The sequence below is a fragment of the Dromaius novaehollandiae genome, chromosome 6, assembly GCF_036370855.1.
Source record: "Dromaius novaehollandiae isolate bDroNov1 chromosome 6, bDroNov1.hap1, whole genome shotgun sequence".
Classification (NCBI taxonomy): domain Eukaryota; kingdom Metazoa; phylum Chordata; class Aves; order Casuariiformes; family Dromaiidae; genus Dromaius; species Dromaius novaehollandiae.
The window spans coordinates 22,705,383-22,718,751 of NC_088103.1; the positions used below are offsets into that span (position 1 = coordinate 22,705,383).

Sequence of the window (13,369 nt, forward strand, 5' to 3'; positions counted from 1 at the left end):
TACCTCAGTCATTGCTATAGTTGATTCATACCATCCATATCGCAGAGCGCTCCTAGCAATCGATAAATTATGGCTCCAGTGAGACTATTGGGTTAAACACCAAGGAAGAAAGAATGATGACAGCAATACTTGTCATTTGTGCGGAGATGTAGCAACACAAAACCCTCCCGCAAACATATGTTATCTTGGAGGAATCTTTCCAAGGGATAAGCTTTCTGAGAAACATTTATGACTTTCAAATACATGATAGGCATGAACCTGACACGACCTACTTTGGCCAAGCCCTGGGCTTCAGCCTGGTCTTTTACCATCACAAATCAAACACAGTCCATTTGAAGTGCAGTCAAACTGATATCTTCACTAAGTTGACAAGGTTACAGCATATACCAGCTTGCCAAAAAACAGGATGTAGAGCACTTTGTTCTCAGGATTAAAAATTCTAAAAATATATTCACTCAAGCTAGGGGAAAATGGCTGTGTTCTACTCATAAACACAATGCCAATGCAATGCCTGGGGTGATTAAAATATTCAATACATCATTGAAATGTGAGTACTGACATGCTGATATTGTACTAATATCCCTTGGCATGGGAAAAATGCAAGGGAAAGCCTTCTACTAGAATGCTTGAATGCTTTCTACTAGAACACACCATTTAATACCCTAACCATTAGAGCTGATGTTTCCTCCTGACTTTCCACAGCATCACGCCACATCCTGTCCACTTATCTCAGCCTTCACGCAGTCCTGTCAGCTTGATCTTGTGCCAGCGTAATGTCAAGCAGTCAGATTGCACTGACCTTTGATTCCGTTCTCATCCCATTAAATTCTGTGGCATTGGAGAAACTGGCTAAAAGGTGGCACATGTTTCCATGGACTGAGATTCCTGTCCAGGGATCTGCCTGTAAAGGTCCTCTCCTCAGCACGGCACTGAGCACCACTAGTTATGATATGGAAAAGTCTGCAGCCACTGAATTAACTGAAAAACAGCCAAAGCATCCACAGTTCATACAATCCAAAGGGGCATTTGCTGCTGCACTGCTCAGTGACCCTTTCACAGGCCCACTTTCCTTTCTTCCCGGCATATGCCATACACATTGCCCAGCATAACGAACCACCAGACTGGCTGTTCTCTTAGCCCTGCTGCAGAAGAGTCACTAATACTTTTCAAAAAAGTGGGTTATAGATACAGGCATTGCCTGGTGATATGTGCGACCTGTGCTATACACTCAAGGTCACCCTAGATCAGCACAATGACCTTCTACCCTGTGATAGGCCTCTTTGATTGCAATTCTCCTGCTACTCATAATTAAGGAAATTCTATTACACAGTTCAGCTAAAATTACAGTTGTAGTACAAACCAATTCAAAATTAATCTAAATATAATGGTAAAATTTCTCCTCCGTGGTTGAATAATTACTGTGATACAAATCCAGTAGGGCAAAGATCAGAAACATTTCATATGAATATCATTCAGAAACTGGCATTTTAAAATTGTGTTGCTCATTACATACGGCGTGCATCACAGAAACAGACCCACTACAAAAAAAGAATATAGAGGAATTAAGCTGAAAATCATTAAAACTTATTTTTAAAATTAAGGAGAACCACATTATTATGTATAATCATTTTCCTTTCATACTAATTTGTTTTAATCTATTCATGCTCCTTACAAAACATTACACAAAATTTTATTCATATCATTGTTTTCTTTTAAAATGTGCATTTCAGTAAATGTCATTTGCATGTATAAATTTAGTGAGTTAAAATGTTAGACTGAAGCTAGAATTGAGCAGTCACTTATTCAGAAAAATCTGCCCTGTTTTTCTATGTGTAAATTTTCTATGGAAAGCAATTTTTTTTCAGTGTATTCATTATTCAACATATTAGTTGAATAGTTCTACAGAGAATTCTGTACTTCTGAATCATTCACAGGCCATTAGTTCCAATTATTTCACATTTGAAATTTGAACCCTAGCCCTTAGTTTTTATTGGGCATAGAGTTTACACGAAATTATTCTGTTCTCCAGTTGAACAAATGTGACCCAGATTGCAGATGGAACAAGTTTTGTACATAACGTCAGGATTTCATGTCTGTATTTCAACAGGAGCAAATTCTTTAGCTAGAATACAAGATTAATGTGAGCAGAAGCTGCAAGTCATCTTAGGATAACTCTGAAGGAGCATGCCCGTCTTATAAGAAAATCATCGTTCCAGAACTGCCGATATCCACACAGCAAGCAAAGCACGCTGCCTCCCTTTGCCGAGTCTACACAGTTGTGTTCCCTTCTAGAAGGACAAGTTTTTAAAGCATCACCGAAAGAGCACTTTTCTTAAGGTTTGCTATACATCAGAGTTCTTGCCCCAGCTGGCACAAGGATGGGATTATGGGCCTGAAAAGCACAGCGAGTGAGTTGCAGCCTGTCCTTCACGACCTGAATGACAGCCTGGATGCTGTAGCACTACCCAGGGCTCTTTCGCAGTGCCCTCTAATTCTCCACTCCTGTGAAGCTTAAGAAAGCAAGACTGACAGCAGCCTGCAGTCCTCTGAGGCTAAGTAATATGAAAATCAAAGTATTTATACAGCAGAGAGGGAAAGAGGAAGGAATAACAGGCAGTAGTAAATAAGAAACCAAAACCAAAACAGTTGAAAGCAACTTTATAGGGAGTGAGAAGTGCCCTAAAGTGGTCATTAGCCACACTGCAAGGAATGAGATACATCAAAAAAAAGGAGAACATTTGCTGCAGATATTATGAGGTGGGAAGGATTGGAGGAGGCTGTATTCTTGAAAGTATTTAACGAAATGGCAGATGGCCCTGTGTCCCGGCCACAGGAAATGCAAGTTCTATTTCTGCTGCCGGCTTCCTGTGGGGGATCAGACAGACCACGCAGGTGTCCAAGATCCCCAGCTGGAGCCAGGGTCAGGACTGGCACCGAAGGCACGGAGGGTCTTCTGACGTACCTGGCACCGGAGTGGCCGACATCAAAGAAGCTACCAAAATCGATGGGAACGTCCATTCCAGTGTGGGAATTCCTCCATTCCTCCTCTTGCCTAAAGCCATCTGAAATGGGCAAGAACATCTGCTTTTGTTTTCACAGTAAAAACTGAGACTTGAGGAGATACGCACAGTTGGGAGGGGAGCGCATTCCACAGTGGAGCTCTTTGTAATACAAACAATACGTGACCATCCTGGGAATATCATTATTTGGGGAAAATTTACTGTTTTCAAGAGGAAAAATCTACGTCTGTGAAGGTGGCAGAAGGAGGTGTACTGAAATAAATCCCTCCACATAGAGGGCCCCGATAAACAGCTGGATGGCAAGATGAGTCACCTGAAGTGTGCAGCGGAAGGGTGGCTTCTAGGCAACGTTCAATGTGTCTAGCACTGACTGGCACAGCGGTCACTGCTCCCCCCTTCATTTCTGTGAACAGGGATTTAGTTGTCCAGCTTCTCCTGCAACAAAGCAATGAGTTAACATAGAGGTGCAATGGGCCATAAGAGCCATTCAGTGCTCCCAAAGCAGGTTAGTCTTCAGACTCTCTTTCTGTCCTTGTACATGCCAAGTTAATTTTTTTAAATAAAACTACACCATATGTGAATTTAGTGCTAGTGATAGAGCCTTGACAGGAAACCAGGAAGGCGCTTCATCACAACTGAAGTTGTTTGGAAGGGAATTGTAAATGGAGGTCCTTGAACATGAATACAACCTATTTTGAAGTGGTAGAGCTGCTCAGCAGATAGATGGGAGGTTTCAGGTTTGCTGTTCTGGACACAAACCACTACAAACCACCCCTCCTCTAATCATTTAAGTGAAACACGTTCAGCACAGCTAGTGGCAGAGCAAGATTTTGAATCATTGCATCATTGACTAATTTTCAGAACACAGAAAAATTCTTTTAAAACAACTTTTTAAAAACAGAACTCTAGTAAAAATAGATTATGTCTGTTCTCTTCTTCTCAGAAGTCATCCCAACAGTTAAAATGCATCTACAGCTAACACAAGGAGCCGCTATTTCAAAAGTGTGCCACATGGGAATTGATTAATTCCAGAAAGAAATCAAGGCCTCAAAAACTGCGTATCCTTGAAATTAAAGTATCTATTCCAAGATTAGAAATGGAGTAATATTTGGAGGGAGGCAGAGAGGAGAGGAATGTAAACGAAACAACCTGCAAAAAAATGTATGAATGCTTATACAGAAGGCAGCTATAATCACTACATCTTACTTATGCAGATTCTTTCTACCATGAACATTTCTTATCAGGACAGCAAGTATCGCTGTTAACTACCATTGGAAAGAACCAAAATGCTCATTACAGAGCTTTCCCTGTTGAACTCGACAGTTGTTAACCAGTGAAAAAATGTTGCACGATCAATTCTATTCAACTCAGCTCAGTTTGGTGAACAAATTATAAAAGATAAATAAGTCACATAAAATACGTATAAGCAAGTCCTGATTTCCTGGTTGCGTGGGTAAAGGAAAGGCTCAGCACACAAAACTAGTAACTTTTTTCTATACCCGTGGAGTAGCTACAGTTTTATAATACATTTTCCATAGCATTACCTCTTTCCATTCAAAAGCAGAAGAATACGTGTGTTAGCATATCAAAGACTGGGACACTTTGTAAAGTGTATAAACACAGAACAGAAAGACAATCTCTGCTCCAAAGAGCTTATTTCTGTAATTGTGGGTGAATTTTGTGAAGGGGTAAGGGAAGGTGAGAAGAAGAGAGGGCAACCTCAGAGACATCTCCAGCTTGTGGTGAACATCTGCCCTCCCCCTTTCAGGATGGCTTGGGATTCGCTCTGCAGAGGTGACTTACTGCGCCCCAAGATAAGAAGCGCCTCAGGACGGACTACAGAAAGCCAGAGCAGCTACAAAACACCATCTCTGGAGGAGCTGCGGCGCCTGCTCTGGACACGCACACATCCCACCGGGCACGTGGATGAAGTTTGGCCAAACCTTTATGTGGGAGACCTGTAAGAGAGAGGGAAGGGTTGAATGTGTTTAACACAACTCTTAACCTTGGCCCCTTCCCCCTACTCCCATAAAACCTCCACCCTTTATTTAAAGAGAGAGTTAGGTGCTGCTTTTGGGATTCCTCATGGTAAGTCTAGTTGTTGAGTGAGGCTGAAGTGTGCTTAGGATGCCACAGCATAGAGAAAAGGCATCCTGAGTATCCTGATATTCCCATCCAAGAGACTGAGAGATATTTCTGCTCCTGCGCTAGTACAGAAGTCCCACGTTGCTACAGCCTGCCAGGGGCCATGGCATGCATGTGGCAAACAGGCACACTGGTGCTATGTAGGACAGGATCATCCTGTTTTTCTTCTCATATTGTGAGATGACATCTGTCCCCTGCACTGATGAACACTCATCAGACGTGACTTGTTGAGACAGCAAACCAGAAGACACTTGGCTTGTGCAGAAATATCATAACCACCACCTTTTTATTTTCCTTCAATTGAGAGGAAAAACCCTGAGTTTCTTAGAGCCACATCTGTCTTGAAACATTTTGGTGGACCACTTTGAACCCAGCTGACCTGTCAGAAAATAGCCAGTACGGCTTCACACCATTTTAACAAACGGTGCACCATCAGCAGCTTGTTCTGCCCTGTCTTGTAATGTAGCGGCGGAACATAACCCACCTTTCTTCTTTCAGGTATGTAGCTCGTGACAAAGCACAGCTGAGCCGAATGGGCATCTCCCATGTTGTGGACGCTGCTGCTGGGCGATTTCGTATCGACACTGGACCCAAGTTCTACAAAGACCTGCTTGTGGATTACTACGGTATAGAAGCAGAGGACAGCCCAAACTTTGATATCAGCATTTACTTCTACCCAGTTGCTCGATACATAAGAGCAGCACTGAAGTCTCCAAGAGGTAACTAGGCCATCTGTGCATGTTACATACCTTCTGCATAGGAACCAAGTAGGGCAAGTTATCAAAGAGTATTCAGCATAAACCAACCATATGCAGATATGGGTCGGAATGGAGATACCCAAACCAAGCAGTGTTACATCTGCCTCCTGAGCTCCCACAGTGAGACTGGGAAGCCGATGACATAGGCTGTAAAGAGAAAGTAGCTTGTTACTGAAATTGCTACCCTGTTCAGGAAAGCACAGAAATAAAGCCACGCTGCTTTAGAAGTCTATTTCCAGTCCTCTGGTGTGGCTTACATCATCTTCCTTTCTGAGGTACCTGTTCAGAAGCAACCTGGTTAGCGCAGAGATTCCTGAGGGCTTCTGCTACGGGACTTAGGGCTTGAGAGACGGGGGCTGCAGTCCATAACAGAGAGCAGAGTGCCAGACCCAGAGCACAGGAGCAAGGGTGCAGTTACCCTGAACCATCCCAGTGCAACAGCTACCCAACGTCTGTGCCGATTCACTGGGCAGGCTGTGCTCAACAGCCCTTGAAATGGCTCCTAACAGACACGGTGTGACACGTCGCAGTGGCCTCCGCTAGGGCGTGCGAGTCTGCCACAGTCATGGGCGAAGGGTGTGACGTTGGTGCTTTTTGCTTTTGTTTGCTTGTTTTGAAAACCGCACATTTCTGTAGGCTTCCTGCAGTTCACATGTTGTCTTTGTATTTGGCATGTGAAGGAAGGAAAATCTAAAAGATAACTGAAAAGATGATTTTCTCTGAAGGTGAAACAGGAAAGGATGCACTGAACAGGCTTTCAGAGGGGTTTTCCCTATGCCTAGGGCTATTCAGCATCTCTATAAGCAAAAGACACTAGAATAGCAAGTATGCTTTTATATATATGTGTGTGGACAACCTGACCTGGGAGTTGCATAGAACTGATCTTGCCAAATTAGTGATGGGGTTTAAAATAAAAGCTGGGATGGGATAAAGACACATATGCAAGTATCGTATTTGGGGAAAAAGAATCAACTATAGTTCTACAATCTGTACAAATCCTACAACCACAGGACAGGGAACAACTTGCTAGGAAGCAGTTCTGTAAAAGAGAGCCTGAGCAACACCAGCAGTCAGGAGCTGATGGCATGCTATTGTCACAAGGGGTATAACCTTGGTATAGGAAGATAACCTGCAAAATCCTTGGACTTACTTAACATTGGCCGGTGCAATGCCAGAGGCCTGGGGCTGATGGGGGATCATGAATATTAATGACAAACCTTCACAAGAACAAGTCTGCACTGTGCCACAAAACTGTATTTGCCCATTCAAAAAATAAGTGATTTATTCAGCAAACGGTTATGCACTCAGCAGCCTGTTTTGCTTGCTTGCATAGTGAGCTTTAGTATCAGCAAGGGCCTTAAAATGGTAACTACCCAGTCTGATGATGCACAACTGTGAGATGTAATCTACACTGCTACAGATCTATACTGTACAAGCTAGGGAAGAAGGATAGAGTAATTGAAAACCACACCTACACGCAGAGTTTACACCTACACCTCAGACTTCACTGCTGTTCGGAGGGTTTGCTCTGTTAGAAAGTATCTGCCTTTATGAAACTGAGGGTTGCGTTTGGATTTCAGAACCACTAACATATCTAGGGAACTTGGATCTGCACCCATACCTATTACAGCATATGCTGTTTACAATTCAAGTCAATATTGGTGGTGCTCCAGAGAAAGGTAAAGTACAAAATTGTTTCAAGTGTGTGCAAAAGGAGTAAAAAAAACATTCCAAACTGATTCACAAGAGACAGAAAACAACAGATGAATCACGGTGGCCACAAAAGCAAACAAAACCAATGTTTTGCAAGATGTATGCCCAGATCCTGAAAGTTATGAATGCAGAACAAGTTAGGGCTCAAGGCAAACACAATGAACTCATCATGTCTAGAGTGCGTATTTATCCCTGCTCCTATGTCTTTAGATACTGCTTTACTGAACTCCATATGGAAGCAGGGGTTCTGGGAATGGAGACAAGGTGAAATTCAATCATATACAGTCCAGCTGTTGCTGACATTCATCATTTTAAGGAAAGTGCAACAGTTTGGAAATATATAAACAAGATGTTCTGGAAGCATAATTTCCTGAGCTACAAAAATTTAGCAGCTAAATACCCATGACCTGCACAGGGATGAGACACAGAGGGGATTTTTACTCACATCATTTAGAAGAGGAGAAAGAATGGCATTTATTATAAGCAATGATGCTGAACAAAAAACCGTACCAGGTGACAAGAGGCCTGTTCATATTAAATTCAGGCTGTAATGAGGTACTTCTGTTTGACTGAGAAGTCATTTAAGATGACTGCTGCTTTACTGTTACTAGCAAGTTCAACATCTCCTTTTTTAAAAAAATGGAATTAAATTATCTTGTTCACATGGGAGGATAAGTCAAAGTTAAGACTATATGAAGCACAAACATATTTAAAACTATGAATCAAATATTCGCTAGAATTAAGTAAGAACTGCTATTCCCATCATGCTTGAAGCAAAACACCAGAAGAAGTCCAGAATACAGCATGGACAGATTTATTCCAGACTTCTAGCCTAAATGAGCAGAATAGGTCTTCAGTGAGGCAGAGAATTTATTTTTAATGCAATTAACATTTCTTCAAACCAGATGCTAGAGCATGAGCAAAGGGAAGTGGGGGAGTGCGGACTAACATTCTCCTAATCGAGAACTATTGTCTTTTAGGCAGGTTGCCCTTTCCCTTCTTCCCACTATTACTATTCCAGTCACAGTGGTAGATGACTGCATCACACCCTCTGAATGACTGCTTTCACCATCTTTATCATAGACATTATGTCCAGAGCACAGCTAAATGTAAGTGCAAATCAGCAGGGTTTGATAAAATCTAGTAAAAGAGGGAGGGAAAGCAAACTTAACACAGGTGAGAGGCGGCCATGGAAACTCTCAGACTAACACCGTGCAGAGGTAAAGACTTGCAAGTAGAGAGCTTCTCCATTTACTGATCTCCAAGCGTGTTTAAAACAGGCAGATTAAAATCACGCATTATCTTAGTGAAATTGTAAACGCTCTGATAAGGATTTGCCTTCTTACACTTCACTGGAGCAGATGAAAAGCTAGGCTCCCTCTCTTTCCTTTCTGTTGTTGTTTTTTTTGGTTATAAAAGAAGCTTCACTAGGGAGAAAAGGATCTTCTCTCTCGACTCTGCCATAGGTGCTTTATGTGCATCGCTTTGACCTCCTACTGCCCCTGCAGATGACAGCCCTCAGCTGTTGGGGGGTGCCTGGGAAGAAGGGATGCACCGCAGTCAGAAGCCCGCCTTCGGCTTCTTGCTGTTTTCAGCTGTGAGAAAGGAGACAGCTAGTGAATAGAGAACTAGGCAATTGACTCTGCACCTGGCTACAGGATGGTGGCTAAAATGCAACAAGAGCTGGGGAACTCCTGCAGCCCGCTGGCTCAGCTGAGATCTCCTCCTGGTCGGCGGTGTAATGCTGCTGGATTCAATGGAGCTAGGGCAGCTGGGGCATTCACCACAGGTGGTGGATCTGGCACCTGGTCTTAAGCCAAATTGAATCCATCCTGCAAGGAAGCAAGGGCTAGTTCAGGACATTTAGTTCAGTTAATGATGAGTAGCAAAAGGACAATAAGATATTACATGTTTTAATGGCTAATTTGTTCAACAACATTGAATTCCCCAACTTGAATTTGGCCAATGAAGTTGAATGTACAGACTTCATCCCTGGCGCAAACCCTTTGATGTCAATAGAGTTACAGCAGGCATGAGCTGGATACAATGTCCGTAATCCGTTGCTAAAAACTAAGTGTTACTGTTTTGCACAAATCCCAGCCAGATGACAGTTATTGTCTGCCTCTGCAAAGAGTAGCTTGAGATGTGCAGCACAACATTTCAAGTACGAACTGCAAGATTTAATAATGCCAGAAGCTAAGTGCCCCCACTTCTCCTCAGTTAATCCTGCTTATTCCTAAGGGATCCTGTTACACGCTCGCTGAGAGGAGGTTGCAACGTGGCCCTCTAATGTGGGTTCGATCCAGCTTCTTTTTGGACTGCACGTTAAAACAAACAGGGAGAGGGGCAGAGCTGGGCGATTTCTGCTTGCGGCATGGGTGCTGGCATGCAGGAGAGCTGGACACAGCCCCCCGACCATCACCGGACAGAAGCACGTACTTGCTGCGGTGAACCCTCCCACAGGTGTTTCCAGCACCACTTTGGTGGGCGGCGGGCCCACAGCCACCCCGGGGTTTTCCCTGCACCACGAAGGAGCCCCTGGGCGGGAGGAGCTGCCGGGGCACCTGTGTCTCAGCAACAGCCCCGTAAAAGACTTATGCGACTTTCTGTTACTGAGCATGCCGCGGTCGGCCTGCATGGTGCATGCGCGCTTGGGGCTCTGTTCAAATGCAGTATGTCATCGTGGGTTCAGATTGTCGCTTAACCCATTTGCAGCGACTGCTAAGAGACAAGGGTCTGAACCTGTAAACAGAACTAAATAGCAACACAGCTTTTGTTTCCTGACTCAAGTTTAACGTTCAATTTGTTTGCTACAAATAATCACACAGTAAATTCAAATCTGCTTTCATTAGAGCAATTTTACATTAATTAAATCATTTCACATGAATGATTTATCTGCAACAAACAGTCATTTTACTGTCAGCGTGCCAGTATTTATCATAACCTCTGTGCCTAGTGAAACAAAGACTAATATTCTGGAACAGATATTGCAAGGGTAAAAGAGATAATATACCTGTGTCCTCGTGGGGACAAGTGTATTAGGGAGCCACGCAGATCAGAGCCGAGGTCAATAATTGGGGCCTGTCCAGATTTTTGCTGAAACACTATCCAAATCTAGTTGCTGATCTAGGAGGGCTCTTCTGACGTGCAGAGAAGCAGGGAAGAGAAGTCAGTCATCTTATTCCCCTTCCACCTCCTCCTCTCAGTGACAGCTAGATACGAAATGGTGGAGAGCCAGGCTCTAGAAGCAGGACCCTGGAGTTTGCTCTGCTTTCTGTGTCCCCCACAAAAGCACGTCAGGCAATGTTTAACAGCAGCATCCTTACCTGCACGCAGCTAGGTCTTCAGTTCCAGACTGCAGGTGGGGCTGAGCATTTCCCAAGGCAGAAGACACAATCTGGGTGGAAAAACATGGAGTGAAGAAACCTTTTATGAAGATGTGGTTCAAAATAGCAACCATCATGTCAAATTCCTGGAACTGTTCAGATTGAGTTTCAAATTATTCAGTGTTTCAAAGTCAAATCCAACCCAACATCTCTCTCTCTCTCTCTCTCTCTTTTTTTTCCCCCCCTCCCAGTACAGTTCAAACCATCAATATAATTTCTTTTTCCTATTAGGTGTAGGGAAATTTTCAGACAAAGAAAAGAGTGTTTCTGGTTCCAAGAAAGTCTTTCAGAGCATCTTTTTCCCTAGTTTCTATCATCTGGGATGTGCGTCAGGGTAAGTGTCTGGATTTTCCCAGTCCCTGCCACTATCTTGCAGTTAGGCCTATGAACTAGTAAAGCATGGATTTTCAAAAGGCCTTTGGGACTTAGCCCTGTCTCCAGTATTTCTCAAAGAGGAGTTGTGCTCCTGACTCCTTTATGTTTCTCTGACCATCCGAGACCCGGGTTATTTGGTTCTGTAGCGTCTCCTCTGGGGAGGATAGTGCAGCATACAGCCATCCCACAAGGCTGCTGTGAAGACTAATGGTAGTGCTGCACATTAAAAATAAAGCCTAGTGAAAATTCAAATTAGCATTATCTTTTAGCAGGAGTGCAAAGCATTTCTCCTCATTCCCACACAAAGTAGTACTTCAAGAATTTCCATTGAGTTCAATGAGACTCACAGTTAAATATAAATCCAACTTGAATAGTGACATCAGGTGTCTCAATAAACCTCCTAAAGCTATGTCTGAAGGAGAAAACACAAAAAGAAATCCCTTCATCCTTGAATTTTGCAAAACTGATGTTACATTAAAAAAAAACCCCTCTTTCCTCCCCTAAAGTTTCGATGCCCAGTCCACGTCTGCTGTCAACAGAGCTGGTTTTGCTGCTTCCTCAGAGACTATATTTGGCCCTTTATTTCTACTGAAGACATGTCTATCTTTAGGGCTGAGCTCAGGTTTCTCATGCCGGGATAATGAAAGGTAGCTGTGTCACATACACTGTGGGATTCAACACTTCCCCGACCCTGCTGGCCAGAGCAGGTTTTTACAGCACATGCTCGCTCACTCTGAGCATGGGGCTACGTGATCATCATTAGTCAGAATGGGAACAGTTGCTAAATAAATACTCTGTCACAAACAAAACGAGATTTAAGATGAAAAGCTGTGCACAAAGTACCCAGAATTAACACCCAGGGAGACAGGGGCAATCAGTCAGAGGATTTGGGCTGGATTTAGCATCGTCATCCGACAAGGATATTTTTGTCTTGATCCCTGGTAATAGAGAAATTAAATGCCGTAAACACAAACAAAACAAGGAACTTGTACTGAAAAGCTGTAAAGATACTTGGTCAATCTTTCTACCCTTCCTTGCATTTTACAGAGAAGCAGCAACTGAGATATTTTATCCTATCTCAAAAAAAAAAAAGACTTTTTGTTTTTGCTGTTTTTCATCTTTTTCTAGATGTAAATTGCATTGTTAAATTGCAAAAATTTCAAACTTGCGCCTTACAGTGAAAAAGAAGTTTTGTGAAATTTTCATACTAAACATATGGCATCTTTTCAGCTGCCTTAATAGGATACAAAGCTGTTCACGAGGTGGTCAAAAGTTCAAATCTGATTCTAAATCACTTTAATAATACCCAATTGCTGAGCCATGGTCTCTCTGAAAAGACCAGATCTGACAGCAGCAAAGGACAAGAGAAGTTGAAAGTTTTCAGGCATGGCTGTAATTAAGTACAACGCCAGAACATTTTTTTGTTAAACATTTCTCATCAAAACGTACCATTTTTGTGAAAGCTGAAGCATTTTGCAACGTTCACAGGATGTAAGCTTTCAAGTTCCAGAATGCATTCCTTGGTCACATCCAGTGGGAAAAGATTGCAAATTTGAATTTTTCCATCTGAAAGCAATCCTTTTGACAAGATTTCCTTTAATTTCACATAAGACCACTCAAAAAGATGTTTATCTCCTTCTAGTATGGGTCAAAGACACACTATAGAAACCTGGAAAGTTGTCATGATACAGAATTGCCTTTCTCTAGCTGCTTCTGTTGGTGATTACAGCAGAAAAACCAAAAGCAGAGCAGAGGGAAAGAGAGAGGAAGAGAGCTGCGCTCTTGCATCCTGAGGAGGTCTTCTCTGCAGCTTGCTTAGGGCACCCAGAAGGACTCACAATATTGCTCTTAGTGAAGCAGCACAACTCATATTGAAATCTCTGGGGAACTCAAGATAATTAATAAACCATTTTTGAAGTGGTCACCTAACAAAGAAGGGAAGATGACAATTTGCCCAGGCTGCTTCTCATAG

The 13,369-nt window shown here is 42.8% G+C and overlaps 1 protein-coding gene and 1 long non-coding RNA gene across 3 annotated transcripts in view; one reads left to right on the forward strand and one right to left on the reverse strand.

Moving 5' to 3' along the window:
• DUSP29 (dual specificity phosphatase 29) overlaps nt 1-13,369 on the forward strand; it is a 68,548-nt gene that overhangs the window by 10,163 nt on the left and 45,016 nt on the right. Inside the window, exons 2-3 of one of the 2 annotated variants that reach the window (XM_026116698.2) lie at nt 4,789-4,980; nt 5,664-5,884. In XM_026116698.2, the coding sequence (XP_025972483.1) occupies nt 4,789-4,980; nt 5,664-5,884 (413 nt within the window). The remainder of the gene's footprint in view (nt 1-4,788; nt 4,981-5,663; nt 5,885-13,369) is intronic. The other variant, XM_064513840.1, reaches the window with a different exon arrangement.
• LOC135328703 (uncharacterized) lies at nt 2,326-4,915 on the reverse strand. The gene is made up of 3 exons (XR_010389690.1): nt 4,824-4,915; nt 3,334-3,455; nt 2,326-3,062 (listed from the first exon to the last, which is right to left on the reverse strand). It is a non-coding gene; the product is annotated as an uncharacterized LOC135328703 (long non-coding RNA).